The 24458-nt window shown below is 48.7% G+C and overlaps 9 protein-coding genes across 9 annotated transcripts; 3 read left to right on the top strand and 6 right to left on the bottom strand.

Moving 5' to 3' along the window:
• Positions 1-79: 79 nt before the first annotated feature.
• BDV38DRAFT_235611 (uncharacterized protein) lies at positions 80-388 on the bottom strand. Its single transcript, XM_032053365.1, has one exon. The coding sequence runs from the start codon at positions 312-314 to the stop codon at positions 129-131; it is 186 nt and encodes a 61-aa protein (XP_031918783.1). The 5' UTR covers positions 315-388; the 3' UTR covers positions 80-128.
• A 1665-nt stretch (positions 389-2053) lies between these two features.
• BDV38DRAFT_278235 (uncharacterized protein) lies at positions 2054-2522 on the bottom strand (the record flags this gene model as incomplete). The annotated part of the gene is made up of 3 exons (XM_032058669.1): positions 2054-2083; positions 2183-2323; positions 2379-2522. The coding sequence occupies 3 exons, from the start codon at positions 2520-2522 to the stop codon at positions 2054-2056; spliced, it is 315 nt and encodes a 104-aa protein (XP_031918782.1).
• A 701-nt stretch (positions 2523-3223) lies between these two features.
• On the bottom strand, positions 3224-5121 carry BDV38DRAFT_130302 (senescence-associated domain-containing protein). Its single transcript, XM_032051281.1, has 2 exons — positions 4345-5121; positions 3224-4292 (listed from the first exon to the last, which is right to left on the bottom strand). Exons 1-2 carry the CDS (start codon positions 4961-4963, stop codon positions 3403-3405), a joined length of 1509 nt encoding a protein of 502 aa, XP_031918781.1. The 5' UTR covers positions 4964-5121; the 3' UTR covers positions 3224-3402.
• A 509-nt stretch (positions 5122-5630) lies between these two features.
• BDV38DRAFT_267885 (acyl-CoA dehydrogenase/oxidase) lies at positions 5631-8236 on the top strand (the record flags this gene model as incomplete). The annotated part of the gene is made up of 4 exons (XM_032056668.1): positions 5631-6419; positions 6748-6854; positions 6954-7802; positions 7870-8236. The coding sequence occupies 4 exons, from the start codon at positions 5631-5633 to the stop codon at positions 8234-8236; spliced, it is 2112 nt and encodes a 703-aa protein (XP_031918780.1).
• A 738-nt stretch (positions 8237-8974) lies between these two features.
• BDV38DRAFT_130125 (bZIP transcription factor) lies at positions 8975-10290 on the bottom strand. Its single transcript, XM_032051278.1, has 2 exons — positions 9782-10290; positions 8975-9706 (listed from the first exon to the last, which is right to left on the bottom strand). Exons 1-2 carry the CDS (start codon positions 10086-10088, stop codon positions 9153-9155), a joined length of 861 nt encoding a protein of 286 aa, XP_031918779.1. The 5' UTR covers positions 10089-10290; the 3' UTR covers positions 8975-9152.
• Positions 10291-13213: 2923 nt separating this feature from the next.
• On the top strand, positions 13214-15037 carry gwt1 (putative GPI anchor biosynthesis protein Gwt1). The gene is made up of 2 exons (XM_032051270.1): positions 13214-13452; positions 13516-15037. Exons 1-2 carry the CDS (start codon positions 13357-13359, stop codon positions 14920-14922), a joined length of 1503 nt encoding a protein of 500 aa, XP_031918778.1. The 5' UTR covers positions 13214-13356; the 3' UTR covers positions 14923-15037.
• A 144-nt stretch (positions 15038-15181) lies between these two features.
• BDV38DRAFT_278229 (amidase) lies at positions 15182-17217 on the top strand (the record flags this gene model as incomplete). The annotated part of the gene is made up of 3 exons (XM_032058668.1): positions 15182-15306; positions 15448-16034; positions 16100-17217. The coding sequence occupies 3 exons, from the start codon at positions 15182-15184 to the stop codon at positions 17215-17217; spliced, it is 1830 nt and encodes a 609-aa protein (XP_031918777.1).
• A 207-nt stretch (positions 17218-17424) lies between these two features.
• pdeA (3',5'-cyclic-nucleotide phosphodiesterase PDE1) lies at positions 17425-19614 on the bottom strand (the record flags this gene model as incomplete). The annotated part of the gene is made up of 3 exons (XM_032062501.1): positions 17425-18510; positions 18566-19251; positions 19453-19614. 3 exons carry the CDS (start codon positions 19612-19614, stop codon positions 17784-17786), a joined length of 1575 nt encoding a protein of 524 aa, XP_031918776.1. The 3' UTR covers positions 17425-17783.
• A 2231-nt stretch (positions 19615-21845) lies between these two features.
• BDV38DRAFT_129798 (SSH4 family protein) lies at positions 21846-23922 on the bottom strand. The gene is made up of 3 exons (XM_032051275.1): positions 23263-23922; positions 22880-23185; positions 21846-22819 (listed from the first exon to the last, which is right to left on the bottom strand). Exons 1-3 carry the CDS (start codon positions 23717-23719, stop codon positions 22056-22058), a joined length of 1527 nt encoding a protein of 508 aa, XP_031918775.1. The 5' UTR covers positions 23720-23922; the 3' UTR covers positions 21846-22055.
• Positions 23923-24458: the final 536 nt, after the last annotated feature.

Genomic DNA, 24458 nt, shown 5'->3' with positions numbered 1-24458 from the left:
AAAAAAAAAAAAAAAAAAAGAGTAAGCCAGTCAGTCAACCTCAGCGGGTCAATGGATCCAACAATCAACTAACGACTAATATTGATCATGATTATGACATGACTTGAGAGTCCATATAATTATTAAAGTCATTCCAGTAATTGTGATAAACCGGAAGAGATGATTCTCAATCTCCGGGCCTTGGATATGGACCAGTATCTTTTAGAATGCCGTTCCTGGAATAGTTGAGTGGATAATGTAGGATAATCCACTTGCTGTTTCTCTGGTTCTCGAGAGTCAAGATTCCCGAAAGCAAACATGACCTGATCATCCATTATTCTCAAGCGTCTGAACGTGTTCTTGTCCCTTACCTTGATGGGCTGGGAATAATATAGGCGCTAATCCAAAGATATTTATAGCGATTAATATCCGGGGCGTCGTCAAACAACATTTGCTACGTCCTGAGGCATGAAGGCTTCCTAATAACCGTTACCTATCAACAGGTCCCAAGATGGGGAACTAGTAGGTACTTTAATTTATCTACCCTACTGCATCCACAACGTACGTGCGATTACAGCAATAATATGTAGGTCTCGTACACCACATACGGAATGGAGACACATATCACCTCTACTAACAACAATGTTGTCTTTTTCTTTTTATTTGTTTTTTTAAAGAGAACCATAATTTAGATTCCGACTGGTGTCTTCAAATTAGACCGACCAAGGGAAATGAGGGTTGCCAAGTCATCAGGGGTAAAGCGAACCACTGTTTCATCTCCCGGGACGGCAAGTTCACTAGAGCCTCTGGGGCGAGCCGATCGTCATCTTGAAGCGCCAGTGCGATGATTCCGCCGGGTTTGATTGGTCCTTGAGACGGGGTTACATGTTCGGCGCCCTCCGTACCCCTGCTACTTCCAACCCAGGGATTTATTATGATTGATGTTGACTTGCATATTTCTTGTGGTTCTCAACTGGGTTTTAGTCTCCTGCTATTTCATCTTACCCTAACGAATGACTTACAGCAAATAGAAAGCCCAACCGAGCAGTATCTATGGCAACAGTCGAACCCCCTTTACCCCCAACCTCCACTCCGTCCTCAACCATGGTAGGGGTGTCACTGACCCAGAGTTCTTTCTGCCCACCAATTGTGCTTGACTGGATGGTTAACTAATCGGAATCTTGATGGTTTCGCGAGCTTAAATTCTATATCCCTTGGTTTATCGATCATATTTTCGATCTATCTTATCTTCATTCTTTAAGTCCCGCATTCCACAGCAGATCTCCATTGTTCCGGGTTTAAGGTTCCCTGTCATAATTCAGCATGAGCTTTAGCTCGGTGAATAAAAATTGACACCAGCACTGCATAGGTATTTATATGTGCACAACAGTGGGGTATAAAATATACAGGGCTGGGTCCCTCCAGCAAGGATATCCCAGCATTCAGAGCAATTCATTCCAATAAAGGCGATGAATAGCGAGGTGTACGGAGTACACGCAAAGCATTTAGTCGGAGAAATTCGTCATCAACAGGCCATCGTACCTTTCTCAGTGGAAACATAGTGTTGTACTTTTCCATCCTCTATCCGACTTAAATTACTCCGTACAATCCAGGGCAATCTCGGATTAGCCGACCTTTAAACTTTCGCCTCCAGGATCATCCTAGTACGGGCAACAGACAAATGCTAATAGACCTGCGGTTCCTGAGCGCTCACACGAAACCCTATAGAAGCGGCGGTACCTATTATAAGTAGAGGCTGCTCATAGAAATATGTTAGAGCCATGCACGACTAGTTTAGGGGGTCTATTTCTTGTTATACAAGCTGAATTTATTCTCGGAATCGACCACTCGTTTGGTTTTTATCATCTTTATATACAAAGATAAGAACCCCTTTCAAGAAGTTGCACAGCCATTATACATTATGTGTATCCATGGTTAAACATATCTAATCCCTTCAACTATGTATGTGATACTTAACCCCAGTGCATCCAGTTTCCTACCAACTGGTGTTCTCCTTTTGTCTTTCGATCTCTTATTATTCTCCTTGAACCTCGTCAACGGCATGTTGCTCCCACTATCTTTGTAGCGGCACGATTAATGCCGCCTGGTACATGAATTAGTCTAACAAAGCAATCGTTTCCCGAATTAATGCACTGCTACGGTTAGTTAACAGACAACAAGGAAATACCAACGGCTCACTTACCGGAGATTGAGCATCACAAGACTCTTCGTAGACTTTGCTAGGTATGTGGAATCCTACCTTGTACTCCGATCCTTCTACAGCTTTACATACTTGCCTCGGCTTTTCAGTTGACTTTGCTGGTACCATCACCATGAGACAGATCTTTCCTACAGTCAGTTATGGAATCTGTGATCATCTCGTGGCTTGGTTGACTTACACCTGGGATAGGCGGGAGCTCCTTAGAAGCTAAAGGGTGAAGTTCGGGCCGCCGGGCAGGCAGCAGACCGCGGGAAGGCTTCACACCTGCAACGTTGGAGGAGAAAAAGGAGAGGATGAGGATAGATATGACAGTAGTTTTCATGCTGAGACACTTCTGATCATAGTCAGTATAAGAGATTCAGGTGGAACATACGGCACTCACCTGGTAGGATAGAACACATTCTAATTGAAGTAATTTATAACGTAAGAGAATTCATCCTTATAGAATGATCTTTTGAGGGTCAAGACCATAGATGGTTTTCTAAATATTGCAGTTTTCTCAGAGCCCCCTGCCCCGGGCACTTCAGAGTTTCTCACCGTAACATGAACCAGGTAGTACTTTCAGTAAAGAAACTTTATTGCCATGCTTACTGTAAAGATTAGATAAATACAAAAATAACTATACGAGCTGTCCATCCCAGGGGTGGTAAGCCTATAAAGTCTGCTTTCTGCCCACACCTTGCCAATGGAATATTTTCTACTCGGATATTGGCTGAACATTTGGACCCTACTGCGGAGAAGATTTCTCTTACGTAGCTTATTATTGGAGGTATCCACCCAGTAAGTAGCGATGCGGAGATTCCGAGATACATCTACTCCATACGTACTCCGTATTCCGTACTTAATCATTGATAGGCTGGAGAGTGGGCCTCGATCAAGGCAACCTACTATCCACATGACAGGGCAAAGCGAATAGAAATATTCATGAAATTTCTCGTGTTCAATGCTTAAAACGGATAGTTCTTTCAAATATCTAATATGACTTTCGGACATAAAGTATGTTCCATAATAGGTATGTACAGGAATCTCATTTTTAAACATTAAGCCCGCTGTAACTGACATAAAGCTCCGAGTGACAGGAAGATCATGAAATGATGATCACAGGATTTAAATTCAATTCTTCAAAAACAAAACAAAGAAAACAAAATAATAGAAAGTCGAGAGTTACGCCCAAATCCCCGCATATCTTTATCATGTGTTATTCAATTTTTCCCCCTTGACATGCTTATTCCACCGAGCGACGTTGTGTTCGGAGCACCATAGGCGGGCGGTGGTGTAGGGGTGGGAGATGGACGTCTGGCAACGGGATCCCGTCCACCTGGTCCTGAGGTGCTATTGCTCCGTCCTCCTGCAGCCGGGGGCACATCCCCGCCGTCACCACTACCGACTAGAACTTGCTTTCCGTTGCGCATGCGCCCGACAACCATACCCTTAGCTACGGACTTGAGGACTGCCTTACGGCTGACCCCCGTGGCATCGATGTAGGCCAGTCCGACATTTTTCACACCCCCGGTCAAGTCGCTCGCCACGGCGCCAGCTTCAGCTCCATACCGGTGCCCGATCATCGTACTGGCAGCAGCAGAGCCGTGGGTTAGTACGGTGCGGGCACTCTGCTCAATACCGTCTGCCAGTGTCGAGAATGCGATCATTGATTTGTTTAGTATGCCCGGCTTGTAGTCGCCGTTCACTGCCTTGTCGCCTTTGCGCCTTGCATCAGGGTTGCGACGGGTCAACGAAGCACCGAAGTTCTGCGCAACCTTACCGACCTGGCCAACAGTCTTGGCTGAGAGGCCGGCGGCACCATGAGTGAAATTCCCAACCTTACGAACCCTTGAGTGAGTGGCCTCAGAGAAAGTCATTGGCTTCGGGTTAGGTTTGGTTTTTTTGGTAAAGGTTTCGGCCCCACTACTCATCATATTGGCAACATATGAAGAACCAGTCACGATCAGACGAGAGGCCGTAGCAGAGGTTTGGACCAGTGTTGAGTTCTTATACGCAGGGTGCCGGGCCATCTGCAAGTATTCCTCAGACACGTTACTGACACTGACTTTGTTGCCTTCGCCTTCCGCAGGGAGTTCTACCTCCACCGGCCCTAATGAAAAGTTAAGCATTGGTCACGCCTACAGAGAATATGACTGACTTACTCTTAGAGCCAGGCGTCACACCAGGCTTCTCAACCACATCATAACCTTCCATTTCACCAACAACACTGCCATCCTCTTCATCAACAAGCACTATCCGCCCATGAGGGTCCTTCCGATCAGGACTCGTGGACGAGACATAACCTGCACCTGGCGCAAAGTCTGCTGGGTTGTACGGAGCATGTTCTTTTGGTGGGGCTGCACGCTCCAGGAATGCGGTACACTGTGCCAGAATGGTCTCAAAAGTATCCACATCTTCCTGAGATACCTTATCGGGGCCGCTCCCGATGGCCGGAAATTGTATGCGAATGAACACGCCTGCATCTGGACCCAAATCCCAGCGGGGGATCAAATAGCTGTTCGGTGGCTGATGATAGATCTGAGTAGAGGCTGGGAGTGCCAGATCCAACTCCGGAGGGAGATGAAGATGAAGATAGAAATCTTCTTCTGCTGGTGCATCATGAGAGCTCTGAGGTGTAGAAGTACTTGTCGGAACCATTAAAAGGGAAAGGGTTTGAGGCCCTGATGGGGTGAGCTCAGATTGTTCGCCATTTTGGATATGGAAAGCAGTTATGTTGTTGACGCTGTAGAGAAGGCGAGGGTCATGAGCGGTGCCCGACATGATATTGATAGAGTCTGAGATAAAGTTGTACCCCTGTTTATTACCCAAAGCGGATGTCTGTTGGTACTGCGGGGAAAATGACAACAGTCGTTGGTGTAAAGAAAGACGGAATGCTCTGGCGTGATGATCTCTAAACAAGAAGTCACTGAGAATAATGTAGCCGTAAAAAAGATAATCAAAAGGTACTCAATCTCTGGAGGACAGAGGCAGCAATATATCTCTGTCAAGAGAAGTCTTGGTCTTCCTGGAGGGGCGCGTCGTCACAGCCAATGACGTTGTCAAAGTGACAATGTACTCTAGATTAGGTAAGCATTGGGTCACCCCTTTCGGGTCTCAACATTGCTGCGCCACCGTGTCATGAAGAATGCACCGCCACAAGGTCGATCGTCTTTTGTGCCATGAGTGGCTTGAAGCAAATGGAAACAAACTTCACCAACAATTTGCATGTGAATATTTCGTCTCTGTTGGGACATTCCTGAATATTCTGTGTCTGTCGTTCGCTGGATGTGCCTCTTGCTGGTCGGGGATTCTTCCGCAAACCAGAGATACGATCTTTCCCAACAGCACCACGTAGCTACTAGGCAGTGCTATTTCCGTCACAAGCTCCAGTTTTTCAGTATTAGTGGCGCTTAACATCAGCTCTCAAGACACAGATATCTTGCGTCGAATGGCGTCTTTACAGATCCTGTCTGACCTCCACCTGGAAGCCCCCAAGGCGTACGATTTATTTGACATCGCTCCCAAAGCGCCCTACCTGGCGCTTCTGGGCGATATCGGCAATGTCAAAGACGATGGTTTGTTTATCTTTCTTGAAGCTCAGCTTCAAAAGTTTCAGATCGTCTTTTTCCTCTTAGGAAACCACGAGCCTTACCATTCCAGTTGGACGACTGCAAGGGAAAAAATGCAAAACTTCTCTAACACTATTTACCAGAAACGAACACAGGAAGGTCAGCACCTGGGGGAGTTTGTGTTTATGGATCAGGCACGCTACGATATCTCCCCTCACATCACCGTTCTGGGCTGCACACTATACTCCAGAGTCCCCAAAAGCCAAGAGACTCATGTTAGCTTTGGCCTTAATGATTTTTATCACATTGAGGATTGGACTGTTGAGGCCCATTGCGCCGCCCATGAGGCTGATCGAACATGGCTTAACGATCAGGTTTCTCATATTGTGAAGTCGGAACCCCGTCGCAAGATAGTGATATTAAGTCATCATAGTCCAACCCTTGCCGCAGCCGCTGTTGACCCCGTGCATGCAAACAGCCTTATCTCTTCAGGGTTCGCAACGGACATCGCAGAAGAACCATGTTGGAAGAATACTCAGGTGTGTCTGTGGGCATTTGGACATACGCACTACAATTGCGATTTCGTAGATGACAAGACTGAGAAACGACTTGTGGCGAATCAGAGGGGGTACTACTTCGCTCAGTCGAAGGCGTTCGATCCAGAGAAAGTGGTCAATGTTGAATAAATGGAGTAGATCATGACATAAAATCAGATCACCGGAAGATTATCTTTGTTCCGTAGTAAAGCGAAATTGAGGAAATTCTGGTCCCGCGGGCCATTGAAAGTAAGGCCGCGGGCAAGCCATGGGGAAGCAAGCAAGCTTACATGCTGGGGGCCGCGGTTAACCGAGGTTCATCTGCGGCGCCCTCGTGATTTCGCTCCAACACCCTCTTCTTCCCCAGCTCACTTCTCCTCTCTTTTCTTTCCCCCCTCTTTTCTGTGCAGTCAAGCATTTGATTCCGTGCGTTTAGCTAATTTTAACTTACCTATTTCAGTCCCCTGCGATGGCGTCCATCACCCGTGCGTTGCGGCCTTTGTGCCGGACTACTCCCTCCTTCCGCATGGCCGCAAGACGGCCATTGCCCTCTCATTTAGCTCGGAGGTGTGTTTCCCCAGTAGCATGCTCACTACTGCTTTGTCCAATAGCATGGGCTCTCAAAATGTGTGTGCATGTCATCACTAACTACCGTTGAATATACAGTACCCATGCATTCTCTACCACTTCCCGCCGGCGGGATGTCGACTTGTCCAATCTGACACCAACCCCAATCACCCTTCTTTCCGAAACAGAGTCGATGATGGCCGACACAGTGTCAAAGTTCGCTCAGGAGCAGATTGGACCTAAAGTCCGAGACATGGATGAGGCGGAAGCCATGGACCCGGCCATTGTCGAGCAACTGTTCGAGCAAGGGTTGATGAGTATTGAGGTCCCCGAGGAATACGGTGGAGCGGGTATGAACTTCACATCCGCCATCGTGGCGATCGAGGAACTGGCAAGGATTGACCCTAGCGTCAGTGTCATGGTCGATGTTCATAACACACTCGTGAACACGGCTATCATGAAATATGGTGATGCCCAGGCGAGGCGGACGTGGTTGCCCAAGCTGTCCACCGGCACTGTGGGTTCATTCTGTCTGTCGGAGCCTGCGTCTGGATCGGATGCTTTCGCTCTGCAGACCAAGGCTGAGAAGCTTACCGATGGATATAAGCTGAATGGTTCGAAGATGTGGATCACCAACGCTATGGAATCTGGTGTATTCATCGTCTTCGCCAACCTTGACCCCAGCCAAGGGTACAAAGGTATCACTGCCTTTATTGTTGAGAAGGATACACCAGGGTTCTCTATTGCTAAGAAGGAGAAGAAGTTGGGCATCCGCGCCAGCAGCACCTGCGTGCTCAACTTCGACGACGTGGTGATCCCCAAGAGCAACCTCCTGGGTGAAGAAGGACAGGGCTACAAATATGCCATCAGCGTTCTTAACGAGGGTCGCATTGGTATTGCTGCTCAGATGACTGGGTTAGCACTGGGTGCCTGGGAGAACGCTGCCCGGTAAGGACATCTCGGACGTGCTTTTTTGACATCATGCAGAAGAACTTTTACTAACTTTCGACGACAGCTATGTCTGGAACGACCGCCGTCAGTTTGGCCAGCTCATTGGAACCTTCCAAGGTATGCAGCATCAGTTGGCTCAGGCCTACACTGAAATTGCTGCAGCACGTGCTTTAGTTTATAATGCCGCACGCAAGAAGGAAGCAGGTCAAGATTTCGTCCAGGACGCCGCAATGGCCAAGCTCTATGCATCACAGGTTGCAGGCCGCGTATCCGGCTCCGCAGTAGAATGGATGGGCGGAATGGGCTTTGTGCGCGAGGGTATCGCGGAGAAGATGTTCCGTGATAGCAAGATCGGCGCTATCTATGAAGGAACCAGCAATATCCAGCTGCAGACCATCGCGAAACTTCTGCAGAAGCAGTATACTAACTAAAACTAACTAAATGTGGATCACTGTTATTTTTGATATTGCTAGATACCTGGCGTGTGTCTTTGAGGGATGTAGTCGCTTGGTGACCGCAAGATACATGATACACTTCTGCAGATATTAGAGTTATGAACAGTTTGTATAATGAACTAGCATTGGGTTTAAAAAGAGAAGAAAAACAAAGAAAAACAGCCGGCAGTTGAACATTCTATTTATAGACAGACTTTTGCTGTAGAGTGATGTGATATGTTTTATCTGATAAGTCGAACCCGTTCGATAAGGCCGGACATACTACTCTGTCCCTTACTTTAAATTTGGCCTTTGGTGGGGTCGAAAGCGTCAGCACCGGTATGCCGAAGGATTTTACTGTATAATTCATTCCCTCGTTTCTGAGCTCATCGGTGTTCTAAAAAAAAAAAAACCCCCGGGCAAACCTAGTACATATTCGAGGTATCGTGAATGCCCGAGAGCCCTGCACCGGAATACAGAACATATTTACTTCTAGACTTCGTAATGTAAATGGTTTGGCAGTTATCATTAATCATTTCCGTCAGGCGGGTGACTGATCAGTTTCTAGGTATTATACTCCAGTCTATCACTTTTATGATAAGAGAAAGTAGCCCGCTATAGTGTGTAATGCCGAATCTGGAGGCCCATAGCGATAGTGAGTAAGGTGCCATTCAAAGGGCCTTCCATGCATTTGAGCCGACAGTAGAAAAGAAGAATTAGTTACCACGGCAAGGGGCGTTTAAGACCGGCGTACGCATTGATAACCCATGGACAGGTGGTACAGAAGGTCGAATGTTTGGTCGTGCGTCAACCGCACGGCTCATCGCGTACTGGGTACCGGTGGCAAATTTGTTCGTAGGTATTTAGGCCCCAACTAAAAAATACCACCTTTAATGACCACCTGCCAACGGAATCACTGTCGACGATCCCAGTCATAGTTGTAATCGTTTCTTGGGGGTTGTTCCGGGACTTGTTGGTATTGTTGGGGGGCATGAATAACGGGATACACACGAAGTTCCCGTTCTGATGGTATAGTTGGCACGGACATTGAGCGTTGACTCGTCGCACATTGCACGACGTGTTGAGGGTTGTGTGGATGCTCCCCTCGGCGTACTTGGCTGGGACCACCTCCAGGGTACAAGTGTGAATATGAGTTGAAATTGGAATCAGGAGGACGACCGCCGGGGCGATTAAAGCTAGCTTGGTGTGCTGCAACAGTCATCGGGTTCGACGTTTGTAACTGGCCTTCGAACATAAAAGGTTCTACCCTATTCGAGTAATCTGCGTCCGACGATTCACAGATAGAAGGTGACCCTGTGGAACCGTACTGTTGCCAGTCAGGCGCAACAGAGACTTGGCTGGATGCCGAAAGAGCCGATGGGGTCCTGGAAACTGGATTTACACTCAAGGGTTCAGTGAATTGAGAAGGAAGCACTGGCCCGGAAGGGGTATTGTATGAGCCCTCGGCTGCTCCAGAGACGGTCAGTCATGATCGCATTGCAACCGCACCACATGACAAGCGGCAAGGACGATATCACACACCTGGGCTTGAATAGGCTTGTCCGCTTCTTGCCAAAGCTAGCTGTTGTTTTAAAGCCCTGATCTCGTTTTCTAAGGCAGTGTTTCTTCGGACAACATGATCATATTGTTCCCCTTTCAATTTTAACTCCGCTACTTGGTGCTCCAGACGTTCGATATGCTCCTTTGTCCGCTGACGAATAGTCCTTTGGGCTTCCCGATCGTTGGCGCGCTTTCTTTCGAGTTGTTCTGCCGAGAGAGACGTCACCTTTCGCGTCCCAGCACGGGACTCTCGTTTCTTAGGCTGGGGGTCTGGGATGGAAGCCATCATGTGCTTGCTATAGTGGCCGACTGAGTGTCCGAGGGTGAGGGGTAGCGCGTCCTTGGGGGATGACAAGCATAAACATCGAAGAGATGAATGTGATACATCCCAAGTTTCTGGGGCGGGCTACAGGGATCGTATCATCCAGGACCTCAGAATTCGACTTTGGTTATGCCATGTGCGTGGATCGCACTAAAATATGGTGTGCATGCCCAAGCGAACGAGGGAGGAACCACTTGATAGAAAGCGGGTGGATAGAGGAGAAGTTGTATCCTTCGTTTTGAGACGGCCACGAAAAAGGCTCGTTCTTGCGGGAAGGTGAGCCCGCAAAGCCTCATCTGGCCGGGTACTTTTGGAACTAGGCACATTCTGGGCCTAAAATACCTAATAGTAGCTTGGGTCTCCAGATTGTCGCTAAGAGTAAGGGTCGATACCCGAGCAGATGAGCTCCCAACAATTAAATCCCCCTGTTAAACAACGGTCCCTCGGCCGTGAAGAACGCCAATGGGCGTGCGCAGAGGACAGAAAACCCTGTAAGAGGGGGCGTCGATTACGACGGGTGTAGCGCCTTTCCTCCAACGAGTTATTACGATGGGTCTGGCGCGATGCTATGTGCATTTTCCGGCCCTCCCGACCTACAAGTTCTGTTCTAATTTGCAATTAGCAATCCCCCGACACCCTTACCTACTATCCTAACTAATAGACGGGCTTGCTTGACGCTGGAGTCTTTCTGATAGGCCGGAACCAGTCATGCATAGTAGTGATACTGCGCTGCGCTACCCATGTATCGAACTGGGCTGGCTGGCATTGCTTTTAGAGAGAACTTCGGTCTTCTTGAACTTTTATCGAGCCGATAGCCGTACAGACAGAATCTATCAACAGGTGGACCCGAGGAACCCCAGGCCACATGGTGAGACTGGCTCAAAACCTCCAAGAAAATCGAGAGCCACAGGAAACTGAGATATTGTTTCCACCGATGAATTTTACCGGAATTTGAAACACCCAGAACCGTAAAGGACGGTTCGGTTCTTGGTTCCCCCCTGCGAAAAGAGGAAGGAGCCTGCCATATTTCGCGCGTAAGGGTTTCCCAAACTGAAGCCCACTTGCCCACGAGGTGTGGAATGCATCGGAAACGATCATCAGCCCTTTATTTGAAAATAGAGAGTGATTCCCTGGGATCTGCCGGTCTTGGCGATTCCCAGATGAACGAGAAGCTCTTTGGTCAATAAGATTCAACGAATCGTACGTCATCCATTTTAGCGCCAGAAGCCGGATCACTTTCCTATGCCCAACATGGAAGGCTGTATCCAAACTTGAGCGTGGGTGTAGCCCTCTCGGATCTTGGACGGAGCCTTGAAACCATGGGTGGTGCTGACCACGAGGCAGGTAGATCGACTCCACTTGCGAATGGACTCGTTCAAGTCTAACTACGATTCGTTGGGCCGAAGCGGAAAAGATTAGAGGGTCCATAAAGGTTGCCCCAGCTCATCGAGAGGCGGCAGAAGTTTGTTGGACCAACAAGATCCCGAGAGTTAAGTTAATCCTCCGTAAGAAATCGTCCTTAGTACTGGGGAGAATGACCAAGGGATGGGGGGAAACGAAGGGGTGGTCAAAAAAGAAAAAAAAGAAAAAGAAATTCCTATTTCTCTTTTTGGGTGCGGCGCAGTCAACAGGAGGCCTAATTGATGCATGACGCACCCACAAATGTCCCTACGATGGTTAGTAGTCTAGAATTCATAATTGATGGGGGTAGAGATCCCACCTTTTTCTTTTTTTTTTCTCGTTTCTTTTTTTCCTTTTTTTCCTTTTTTCCTTTTACTATTATTATTATTTTTTTTTTTTTTAGAGGCCCCCCTTTTTTCCACAGACCCGTTCGGTTATTTGAAATCTCCGAATCATTGTCCCCAAGATCAATTTCTGAATCTCCTTTACGAAGTATATGTCACATATGACGTATAACAGCGAGGTATCAGGGAAAATATTGTTGTGTTCCCGATGTTATTGACAGTGCCGAGAATACCCCAGAGTGCGCAAGTGATGTTGGTCTAAACAATAGCATGCAGTGGATGTTGTATTAATGCCGTGTGTGGTGGGCCCCTATCATTGCTGCACAACATTTCAGAATAGCCTAACAGCATCTGCGCCTTTTTGTTGGCGAAAGTGGTCGTTTACATTCCTGGAAACCGACGATGATCGACTTCGCGGAGTTCGGAATCGACAGGTGGTTTTGTGTGAATGACAGACATGGGTATTTTGAGAAGCCTCCCTGTTTCAAATATAATCCAGCCTCTAATCTCATGGTTTATTAACGTTAGTCACTATTCCTGACCATCAGAAAGCAAGGGTAGCGTCGCTCCCGTACCAATCATTGACCATCCTCCACGCAACTGGTTCATAGTAAGTTGGTTCTGGGATGCAGGCTTTAAGTCTAGTGTTGAACTAGAGAATCTTCCTCCGTTCGATGGTCGACACTATCCATGGTCAAAGACTTATGGGACTGTTGCCCCTTGGTATCTCGTGTCTCTTACGTAGACAGGGTGTGTAGCCAGCCATATGTCCCATGGTATGCGACCTGGGAGATCAAAAGCGATTAGAAATAAATAAATAAAAATAAAAATAAAAATAAAATAGACCCGACGTTGGTGGACACGAGTCATGACTTGATGCTAAAAGGAAAGTTAAGTACGAGAGGGGTCTTTTAAGTTAGTTAGTTTCTTTTTGCTTCACCCCTTGGCCCTTTTTTCCCCCAACCCTCTATGCCATTAACTGGCGGCTTGACGAGATATGATATTCTTCACTGTGAGATTGTCCAAGCAAGGATTAATTGAGCAGCGTGGCCTTTGTTTGACGAAGATGATACCAACGAGTCAGTCTAACTATGGCTATTGCCAGCGTTTGAGAGGCTCGCTTGTTCAAGTAAAGCAATGGGGAATCGCGTGGAAGTTGGCAGAATATGATTGATCGATCAACTGCGGGCAGTGAACAATTGCCATTGAGAAAGGGCAACCGGTGTAATCAGATTACCATACGCCGTAACAACGGACAGGCCCGCACACCCCTGCACTGTTACCTGAGTACCGTACAGTAATGTACAGGAATATGCTTTTCGATGCATTCCGATAGTTGTCATCTTATTATCCGACAGCTTTTCTCTCGAATGTGCAGCTTCTCGCTTGGTATGGGTCGACTGACGACGAGATTATATTCAAAATCTCCAGAACTGAATTGAATTGAGGGGGCTACTGGAAAGGAAGCTTTAACGCTCAGGCTCAGCAACATGGATTCGAGTTATAAAGCTCGAAAAGAGGCGTTCGTGTCTAATCTCGCAGGTGGAAGCATCCTGGAGATCAACGCCGTCACCCTCGTTGCTCCTGTGAGTGGCGCTCTTGACCTCGCTCTATGATTGCGCCTCAGCTAACACACTTAAACCAACCAGGCGTCAGTTCTTCTCTGGTCGGTGCTCCAGTCTCGTCTTTCCTTCTTCAATCCCTATGGTTCGCCGGCATTAATCACCGACTTCTCCCTGAACGTGTTGTCCATTCTCTTTGCAACTACACTCTATTCATCTGCGCCATGGACCCTAAATATCCTCCTAGCCCTTCCAGCTCTCATACTACTCTTCACCTCGACGCCTACCCGCACGCAACAGAAAGCTAAACCTCCGCGCCCATCAGCCGCAGCCAAGACGAATGCCCCAAAGCATGCACCTGACTCGTTCGAACCATTGCCCGTTCACCCGTTTCTCACAACATATCGTGCCGCTATGATGGTCATCACATGCGTTGCTATCTTAGCGGTTGACTTTCGTATCTTCCCTCGGCGGTTCGCTAAGGCTGAGAACTGGGGCACATCTCTCATGGATCTTGGAGTTGGATCGTTTGTATTTTCGAGCGGGGTGGTCTCTGCTCGCTCAATTCTTAAAGGCCGGAACAGTCATTCCAAGAAGGTTGCCCTGTGGCAGAGGTTGACAGCCTCCACACGACACTCAATCCCTTTGCTCGTACTTGGATTGATCCGGTTATACAGTGTCAAAGGTCTCGACTATGCAGAACATGTAACAGAATACGGAGTGCACTGGAACTTCTTCTTCACCTTGGGCCTCCTGCCCCCATTTGTGGAGATCTTCGACGCCCTAGCTACAATCATTCCATCCTACGAGATCCTGTCCCTCGGTATTGCGGTCCTGTATCAGGTAGCCCTGGAATCAACAGATCTCAAGGGCTACATTCTTGTCTCTCCCCGTGGGCCGGATCTACTTTCTAAAAATCGGGAAGGTGTTTTCTCCTTTCTGGGATACCTTGCAATCTTCCTTGCTGGGCGTGCGATTGGCATCAGAATCATCCCACGCGGAACGTCGCCGTCACGGTCACCTCAACAAGCCAGGAAGAGTGTGCTTATTAGTTTGGGACTGCAAACTCTGGTTTGGACAACACTTTTTGCATTTAATTCTACGTATGCGATGGGTTTGGGGGCCAACATCCCAGTTTCGCGCCGTCTGGCTAACATGCCTTATGTGCTCTGGGTGTCCGCCTTCAACAATGCTCAACTCTTCCTTTTCTGCCTCCTCGAGAGTGTTTTCTTTCCCTCCATCCATCGGGAAACTGGGAAGGACGGCGAGCTCGAACGGACTTCATTTGCGACAAGCCGCATCTTGACAGCTTTCAACAAGAACGGACTAGCATTGTTTCTCGTAGCAAATCTCCTCACGGGGGCTGTGAATTTGAGCGTCCCCACACTCGACGTCACCACTGCGCATGCCATGGCGGTCTTGATCGCATATGTGGCCATCATAACTGGTGTCGCATTGGCACTGGACAGAGCTAACATCAAGCTCAGCTTGTGAAAGCATAGAACTGCTTGTATACTAATTGTGTAGAATAATCATGGACAAATATGTATAGTACGAACTTTAAACTATAAAAAAATAAATACATCAATGGAGTCGATCAGTGATCTCTATGATGTGACATTGTGGCTTGGCGCTGGACCACATGCTGAACCGCGGTCCATTGATTGATCAACAGACTGATTTAAATCTATCATCGCTACATTTTCTCACGCTCCTCTCTGCTCTGGGGTCGAAAGATCGCCCACGTCTCACGATGAGTTCCCAACCGCAGTTTGTCCACTATCCCGAGATCCGTGAAGGACCGTCCGTCCCCTACAAGAATGAAGACCAATCGATCCCCGTCTTTCGCGGCCTCCCACTAGCTATCGGAGCTACACTGTAAGCTTTATACCAACCTAACATTTGTGCCGACTTCATTTTTATTATTAAGAAGAAAAATAAAAAAAAAAAGATAATAAAAAAAGAGGAGGGGTATGGACCACTAAAACGAGATTTCAACTAACATTTTATCCCAATCAGCATTCACAACGTGAACTTCATCCAAAGTTACTTCTGGCGCAATGCCGGTTTCGACATCATCCACGATATCCCCCATTTAAAGCAGTACCCTGCCCGCTACGACCCTACCGTGATCCCCGTCCTCGACAATAAGCTCAATATTTCCTCATCCCCGGCTGAGCTCCCCATCCCAACTCAGAGAAGGAATGGGCTTTCGGGTTACTATACCTCTGCCGATTACCATGCGCTGTATAAATCCGGCGAATTGACCCCCATCGCCGTGGCCGAAACGCTGATGCCCCTAATCCGTCGGGATGCGAAATCTCCCGGCAAGCATTCCGTTGCATTTCTAGATTCGCAGGTTGAGCGAGTTCGTGCTGCGGCGGAGGCGTCGACAAAGAGATACAAGGATGGGAAGCCGCTGGGTCCGCTGGACGGAGTACCAATTGTTGTGAAGGATGAAGTGCATATTGAAGGGTATCGACGGACCCTGGGAAGTAAACTGGATTTTACAGGCGAGTTCACGGGGACGTCATGGTGTGTGAAGAAATGGGAAGAGGCCGGCGCAATCATTGTTGGGAAGACGACCATGCACGAGTTGGGTCTGGGTAAGCCATATCTACAATATCGCTACCCATGTAAAATAACAGCATTGCTAACTCAGGCAACACAGATACCAACAACAATAACCCCAATCACGGAACACCTCGCAATCCCCATAACCGCAACTACTACTGTGGCGGCTCGTCCGGCGGGTCCGGCTACGCCGTCAGCGCAGGCCTGGTGCCCATCGCTCTGGGCGCAGATGGCGGAGGCTCAATCCGGATCCCCTCGTCCTTCTGTGGTATCTGGGGTCTGAAGCCATCACATGGCCGCATTAGCGCGACGCCAACCGTCTCCCTCGCGCAAACAGTCGGCGTCTATGGCCCCATGGCAGCCAGCATTGACGATCTGGCCCTCGCATACCGCATCATGGCAGCGCCAGCACCCACAGAGCAAGACCCATCGTCCGCATCTTTCCCCGACCCCCTCACCGCCCTGCAAGCCTGGTCCTCCAAATCGCGCACCAAAACCATCGGCATCGCCCGCGACTGGATTGACCGCGCTGAGCCTCCCGTCCGCGCCGTCTTCGACCGAGCCCTGGACTTCTACTGCAAACAAGGCTACGACATCATCGACATCACGATCCCTTACCTCCCCGAAGGTCAGCGTGCCCACGTCCTCACCATCATGACGGAAATCGCCTCGGGCCTCAACCCCGACCAGATCGGCAAGCTATCAGCCCCCAACAAGGTCCTCGTCTCCATGGGCATGTGGCAGATCTCCGGTCAGGATTTCCTCGCCTCCCAGCGCCTCCGCAACATCATCATGTGTCATCTCGCCTATTTGTTCAGGAAACACCCGGGGCTCCTCATTCTCACCCCCAGTACGCCCATCCCCGGCTGGAAGATTAACGGTGAGGCGGACCTTTCCCGCGGCTTGTCGGACGGGAAGTCCTCCGTGCGCAATATGGAGTACGTGTGGTTAGCTAATTTCACCGGTTGTCCGGCTATCAACTGTCCTGCTGGATATGTGCAGGATACTCGTGTGCCCGTTGGTTTGATGGCCATGGGTGAATGGGGTACTGAAGAGGATCTTATTGCTTTTGCAAGAGATGGCGAGGCCATCCTGGATCTCTCTGAGAATCAATTGTCTAGTAAAGAGCAGGTGGGTGAGCAATCCACGGGTCTGAGGATCCCTCACGGTGAAGGGTCTCTGTGGGAAGATGTAATTGCTTCGGCAAGAGAGTAAAACCGTCGGTAAGTTCGTTCGATACTGCCGTCTTGTTCTATACTTGGCACTATAGTTGGTTGTTATAATGATTATATTTAAAATACCTAGTCGATGGGGCATTGCTTGCTCGACGAAGAGGTGTTGGTACCGCCGGCAACGTTTTGGTATAATTGTTGTATTTGTTCAAATTATAGACATTCGAACACGAGTATGAACAGTAGAGGAAGCTGAAAACAGTCAAAATCTGTTGATACACTGTGCTTGCTGTCCAGCCGTGAAAGGACTATTTCGTAACATTTCGTAGCATACATAGATAGAGCACCGAGAAAAGCAAAGTAGACATATGTACATCGTTGAGCAACGCTGAAACTTAGAAGATGGGCTCAGCCCTGCGTCAAAAACAATGCGCGTAACACCAAGATCGTAAAGCGAATCAGTTTCCGCGTATGGGGAGCCTCCTAGTATGATGAGGAAGATACAGGCACCTTATATCAGTCCTGGGTCGCATGGCGCCTGTGAACATAGTTCGTACAGAGTACATGAGACCCAGAAAACCAGATAGAAACCTCGTCGGCCTGCCGCCATCAAATCTGAACACTCTCGCCTCGTTTGGGAGCATGGAATTCGCATCCTAGATTTGCAGCTTGCGCCTGGTCTCGAAGCTGTGTAACGATCGTATCACTTGGACACGGGCCACCATCCATGTCTTCTTTAATGTGAATGAGATAAACCTTTAAGTTAACCAAAGGTGCCTCATCATGCGGCCAGTTAGACTCCTCAGTCAGGGCTCCCGTAGCCCCAGTACCAGAAGGGTCAGTGGAACTGCCGGGCACTACCTGGGGGGCGCTGGTAATAGCCGTTGTAGAAGCCCCGGGAAGTACATCTTGTGACCGCCGAGTCTTAGGACTCGTTGGCTGCGAGTCTGTGGGTGTTTCTCTGCTAGGGCGTTTGCGTTTTCCAGTCCCCAAGCCGCTTGGGTATTTGGCCTTAACAACTTCGCTAGCCAGCACCTTGAGTTCTGCGACTAAGTGTCGGGGGCAGAGATGGCCGTACAAGGACTCATCCTCCACATCATCAGTATAAGAGCATTCGATAAAGATCGCGCGTAGATTCCCTGAAGCTATACGAGGAGCTGCCGCCTCCCAAACACGCCTGTTGCGGGGCTCGACTGAGATCGAATCAGGTTCAACGTCACCGAAAATGATAATCTCGCGACCCGAGTGTTGCTCGCGTATGAAAAATGCAGAGCTTTCAACGCTCATCCAGGCATCTCTCGGGTTTGAGGGTCTATGCATGGCCGGAGACATGTACCTATGTAATTCGTTCATTTAGTGTTACGGATAAAATCCGAAGGGACCAAACTTACCCTGGCTCTTCTTGAGTCAAAGAGATCGCGGCTCTGGAAGCTGAACGCATCATGAATGGATCACCCAGGTACATTGCGTTACTCAACGAGCGCCGCATATCGGCTTCCGGGGCATAGTGTCTCCTAGTACACCCATGGCTGACTCCAAAACACCTGTAGTACAAGCCCTCACAAGCCCGAGTATAGCCTTTCATTTCATCTCGGCCCATCCTTGGGTTGCCTCCCTCTTGCAAGCGTTGGTAGGTGATCAGACCTGCACCGCCGTCTTCGTCTGAGAGGTTTGGCCAAATCACTTCGTTAAAAATATGAGTCTTGATAGCGGAGATGACAGAAGGCAGTGCAGCTACTGTCTTGGGACCGTTTGTTGCCTCCAGGATTGGTGAGTTCATGGCGAATCCTGAGAAATGGTCTAAGTGCGGATGAGTGACCAAGATGGGTCCAATGACTTCTCGCAGGATGTGTGCTGCATTTGCTGGAGCAGTCTGAAAAGGTAAAGACATTTTGGTAAAGGGGCCAGTCTGTACAATCATTTCATCCATGTCATTGTGTGTTTCTAGGATATGAATGATTCCACTGAGTAGGGTTCCCGCATCGACCGCAATCACGGTGTCTGGTCTCCAGCTGGTTGATGTCGACCGGACAAGAAGGCCCGTGACTCGATCCTCCCGTGGGCCTCCTGTTGGACCCTGTTGAGAAAAGTTAGCTCTCAACCTATCTGTCGAATCCCAAGAGTGGTATGATACCGCGGAAGCGATAGAGCGCCGAGTGTGGTTTAGGCAAGAGCCACAAGACCTTGTCCTTCGGATACGAAACCATGATGTGGATCGGGACAGAACGGTGATTTAGGGAATGGGAAATGTTAAACATGAAATGTAGGCTAGACTTACCAAGACAATTACTTGTAAATCTCCTTTTCCGGGCTCGGGGGCTCTCCCAAACGGACCCGTTGTAAGGGCTTCAACATCGAGCTCTGGGCCTGCAATATCCTGCTTTGTTTTTCCCCTCCCTTTTCCTCTTCCCGAAGCCCGTTTACCTCGTAGCTGATTCATTCTAATTTGTATGTAACCAAGGAAACAGATACGCTTTTCTTCCGTAAACAGATATGGAGAATAAAAATCCTATCTGTGGAGGTGCCGAATATTAAATGTGGTATTTTTCTCTGCGTTGATCAATTTGCTCCGCTTGGATCACAGAGAGAGGGAGGGGGAGAGAGCGCAAAGGCGACTGCGACGTTCACAGTTGAAGGGAAGATTAAAAGCTAATGCAGTGTCCGTCATCCGGTCGACAACTACCTCATTGCTTCTGCTCGTCAGAAATATAGCGAAATGACAGACCTCCCGCAGTTTCGTGTCGCACCCGATTTCGCAATTGAAGTGCAGTAAGAAGATGCGCAATGGCTCTGCAGGTCCTTAGGTGTAGTCTGGCTGAGTGCAGGACTGGCGGAATTATTTGAGCACTAGCGAACGGTTGTGAGATCTCCCGTCGCAACATGTAACGATGATCATTGCTGAAGACTCACCGACAAAGAGCTTCTAGAAACGAAGAAACTGGGCCAATGCGTCCACAAATTGATTGCAATTGCCTTCGGTAAGCTTGCTACTGCTCACAGAATCTCCGACAAGACTCAAGTTACGCAAGCCAGAACTTATTCTAGGTCAGGATTTGCTTTTTCCTCCGTGTCGGAGTTCGCGAGCGGAGATGTGGCTGGTAATCTGCGATCGGGGAACCACGATTGACGGATGGGTCCAACAAGGAACGACGACAACTTAAGGAAGTTATGAAGTAGCGGGAAGCCCCAGCCAGTTGAAAGGGGGTTAAAGAGTAGTGCCGCGCACTTCGAGTTGGCGAACGAAGGGACAAGGGAAAAATAGGATCAGGAACGAAAGGAACAGCGTTTGGCCTAGCTGTGGCTCTTTCTTTCTTTTTTTTTTCTTTTTTTTCTTTTTCTTTCTTTCCCCCTCACATGAGCAAAAGGCGGGTAAGCAGAGGCCCCATTCTTTCATTTAAACCGATGGGGAATAAAGTTAGCGCAGTAGCTCTCGAATGTAACCGTGCGAGCTGAAAGGAAATGAATGGTTGGATGACGTCGACAGACTGTGCGAAACTCGGTGATCGATCTGAGATTGTGGGGAAATTCATTGCCCGACTGAGTAGTCCTCCGTAATCCATCTGACCCACTTTTTCCCTTTTGCTTTGCTTTTTTGCTTCTGCCCTACGAGCTGAATATGTGGAGTACTCATACCATTCGGTGTAGGGGTAGTAGTAGCGGTGATGGTGGGAAGTAGCGGGCTTGTGCTCTCGCTTATCCTTGCGAGCCGGTGCTGATCAATGAATGCATGTACTAAATTATAAAAAAGGACAAGAGAGCCACTTGGCCCCAGGGTCATTCAAAGGAACAAACAAACAAAGGATTCTTACGGCAGAATGTGGTTCCCTCTCTCCCTCTCTCTCGCGGTCGAAAGAAAGATATGTACTGGGCGGGATTGAAATATATTCCCTTGATGTGTGGAAACGTATCCTATAACCTGTCCCTTTAACTCTCAAGGGGTCAATGTGATAAGGTCCCAGTTGAGGTGCTAATAGTAGTAGTACCTGTCCCATTTCCCATGTGGGATCTAATAATAGCACCAGCAAATCGAAATTCAATCATCTCGATACTACCACCGGCAGACTGTCACCACGCTATTCCTAAACGCGGCTCGTTGATCAACGTCCCTTCCGTTACTACCGCGTATCTTATTCTAGACATTATTCTGGTAGAGTTTGTATTATGACGGCCAGCATCGAATTTTCTAAAGCGGGCAGCAGAGAAGGCTCCCTTTTACGCAAATGGAGACAACACGGTAGTCAATATATATTGAAGCATGAGAGGCTACCAATTCCGCTAGCAGATATAAAACATAAATTGGCAATGAAAGGTCAGCTGCGGTGCTGCGACTACATGTACAAGCAGACAAGAGTAGTAGATGTGAGTGTAGATGTCGTCACGAAAGGGCATTGTTTGTGGCTGGGCTCATTCGAGCGTCACTCCACGCACAGCATAGAGTCATTCCGTTGCAAGTACTTCTGAAAGGAAAAGCAAAAGAGGATATCATTTGACAGGTCTGAAATGTCGGACCCTTCCAGGGGTAAGCGAATTCCGAAAACGCCCTGGGTCGAGCTGCAAGCTTGCCCAGAACGTTGGTGGTTGTGGTGACTATCTCTCCCCCTAAGCATGTCGATCTGAAGAGACAGAAAAGCAAAGCACAAAGAGCCAATCCCTATATACGTTATTTATTTCATGTCATTGCCACATCCGGGTAGCATAAAGCCCATAAAAGCCCCAACCGCAATAATCCCATCCATTGGAACGCCAACCGTGGCCGCTAAAATCGATTAACAGAGAGGAAGCCACCATATTTGATGGCTCAAAGACCATATACACACATCATAGGGGGTTTTGCTAATAACAGAATGAAACAGAAAATTTGAATTGTACGCCTCGGCTGAATTAGTTGTTTCCACTCGGACGCGAAGGATTGTCATCCCTGTTGCCGACAGCCGCATCATAGCTAGGTATCGGTGGTTGATCCTGGCGCGGCAGATCTTCACTGCCTCTTCGGCTGCTATCGGGGCTCGAGTATTCCGGTGGAGGAGCCTGGTCGACATCTTGGGGATTCAACAGTGGAGGATGCTCCCCGTCGCCAACATTCGTGCGGCTTGAGCCTTCTCCAGCATCTTCGTTTGAAGGAATGTGAGCTAGCTGGGCGAGGGAAATATCCGTGGGGGACCGGACCGGACCGGGACTGGCTGACGGTACGATTCTGACTGTGGAGCTCGTACGTGCATTGTTGGCATCCTGATAAACCCGCTGGGAAATTTGAGCAGCACTCTCGCGACCGGACTCCAGCAGAATGCTACCCTGCTCGCTACCATACGGGGGCGGGGGGGCTAAACTACCCGTCATTGGCGCCAACCCCCATTTCTTGACATTGGCCTCGATAAACACAAAGCCCATTTGACCGAAGTTGACATGGATGGTGCAGGGCCCATTTGCTCCGATAGTGGGGAAGAAATTTTGCGCTTTTTGGCCATGGACCACATCTTCCAGTTTCTTGCCATTCCGAGTGAAGAATATCGTACCTGAGCGAGGCCGATAACCTACACCGATCACATCGCCTTGCGAAAGCGGAGGGCCATATGGCGTTGGTGTAAAAGGCTGATTATATCTCCGGTGACCCGTGGTTTGGTATGCTACCGAGGCTCTATGGTATCCTACGAAGAAACAGTGACATTAGCGTTTGGCACTATGCACAGAAGCGATACCAAACCTACCTGGTAACCGGAACAAAGGATATGGCTTGGTGGTCATGCCAATACCGACGAGAGTATTCTCGGGTTTATCGTATATCTTCGCTTCCCAATAGTAAACATCATTCTGTTTCGGAACAGGTAGGTTGGTCTGCACACTGCATTCCGAATCGTAGAACTCAATCTCTGTGCGGGCCTCGACAAAGCAGTTGGCGATTTCCAGCTCCGGTTGGAACTCCCATGCTGAAACACCCTTTTCTTGGATCGCGAGGAACTGAGAGAGAGAGATATCGGTTTGCATCGATTCGGGCGGGTTAGCTTCGATGAATGCTAAGATACCGCAGATTAGCGATGAGTGATCCTCTCACATCAGGATCTTGGGTTTAGTCGCTAACGAGCAAACTCACCCTTTGCCCTCAGATACTCGGACCTCGACAGATCATCCATGGCCTCCAAAGCCTCGGTCTCCTCGCGCAGAAACGCTTGCTCATCATCGTATTCACCCGGGCGCCCGATGCGGTCCAAAATAATTCTACCACGTTGAGTATACTTGAAAAAGAAGAATATCGCAAGAACAAGCACAGCAACTGCTGCAGATCCGAAGGCGGAGAGGACGCCGATCAAGATACCCTTGCCGGTAGAACCCGAAGAATTGCCACTCGCGCTGACCAGACCGCCATCCTGACTTGGAGAGGACATTGCCAACAGGACATGTTCAATATCGGATGCCACTCGTTGAGGATCAGTGGCCGGATAGCGAGACTGCGAGGCTGGTGACGTTGTCGGATCGCTTATCACGGAAGTGGTGAGGGTCGAGGGAGCACCCCATAGGGCACTGAGCCCCGATGCCTCAGATCCCCGCATTGTTCATTGACCGGTTTGGGACTCGACGTCAAATTTAAATTATAATAGAAAGAGTTGAGCAAAACAAGAGAGAGAGAGAAATAAACCGCAGCGACCGAAGTGGATGGAAGTGAAGGGGCGGAAGGAAGAGGGTATAATGATGAGATGAGAAGATGAGTTGGTGAGCTGACAGTACAGGAACAGCAAAGTTAACAGTCCAGATTCGCCGCCATGTGGGGAGGCGCAGCGACGCTTCCGGACAATTGCGTTCGGATAACGAATGTTTTGTTCAACGAACTGTATTACAAAGAACTGATTGGGACCGTAGCCGGTTTTCTTCCATATAATATCCTGTCGCCAGTTTCAGAAATTGGAATTCTCTACGCTTGTATCCCATGAATGCAAGGCTAAGAAAAGGGGTATGAGTAATGATAGTTATCCTACCACTCCTTAGAGTCCTGCTTACACCCTCTACTTACTACCGACCAAGAAAATCTGGCATACTGTATGGTTATTACAAGAAGGTTGACCCTGCGTCCAGTACATACATACCTATGGACAGGTACACACATACTACAGTACCTGGATATTTTTGGAGTGACTACTCCGTACTCTGTACTGGTAGCAGTATTACTAGTAGGAAGAACCTTCACAAGGTGCAGTCTAAATACCGGATGTACGGTACCGTATCAGTAAGTCGCACCCGACCTCAACTTAGCCGCCTCCAAATTAAACAAACAAGCTGAGCGATGATACATCT

The sequence above is a fragment of the Aspergillus pseudotamarii genome (genome assembly GCF_009193445.1).
Source record: "Aspergillus pseudotamarii strain CBS 117625 unplaced genomic scaffold BDV38scaffold_4, whole genome shotgun sequence".
In the NCBI taxonomy this organism is placed as follows: Eukaryota; Fungi; Ascomycota; class Eurotiomycetes; order Eurotiales; family Aspergillaceae; genus Aspergillus; species Aspergillus pseudotamarii.
Note: the sequence above shows the minus strand (reverse complement) of the source record. Positions and strands in the feature narration are given on the sequence as shown.

Coding starts and splice junctions, on each gene's coding strand:
- BDV38DRAFT_235611 (XM_032053365.1), bottom strand. CDS start 314: ATGGATGATCAGGTCATGTTTGCTTTCGGGAATCTTGACTCTCGAGAA.
- BDV38DRAFT_130302 (XM_032051281.1), bottom strand. CDS start 4,963: ATGTCGGGCACCGCTCATGACCCTCGCCTTCTCTACAGCGTCAACAAC. Junction 4,293..4,344: donor TGTGACGCCTGGCTCTAAGA/GTAAGTCAGTCA, acceptor ACTTTTCATTAG/GGCCGGTGGAGGTAGAACTC.
- BDV38DRAFT_130125 (XM_032051278.1), bottom strand. CDS start 10,088: ATGATGGCTTCCATCCCAGACCCCCAGCCTAAGAAACGAGAGTCCCGT. Junction 9,707..9,781: donor ACAAGCCTATTCAAGCCCAG/GTGTGTGATATC, acceptor TCTCTGGAGCAG/CCGAGGGCTCATACAATACC.
- gwt1 (XM_032051270.1), top strand. CDS start 13,357: ATGGATTCGAGTTATAAAGCTCGAAAAGAGGCGTTCGTGTCTAATCTC. Junction 13,453..13,515: donor CCGTCACCCTCGTTGCTCCT/GTGAGTGGCGCT, acceptor TAAACCAACCAG/GCGTCAGTTCTTCTCTGGTC.
- BDV38DRAFT_129798 (XM_032051275.1), bottom strand. CDS start 23,719: ATGCGGGGATCTGAGGCATCGGGGCTCAGTGCCCTATGGGGTGCTCCC. Junction 23,186..23,262: donor CGAGTATCTGAGGGCAAAGG/GTGAGTTTGCTC, acceptor GCGGTATCTTAG/CATTCATCGAAGCTAACCCG. Junction 22,820..22,879: donor TCCTTTGTTCCGGTTACCAG/GTAGGTTTGGTA, acceptor GTTTCTTCGTAG/GATACCATAGAGCCTCGGTA.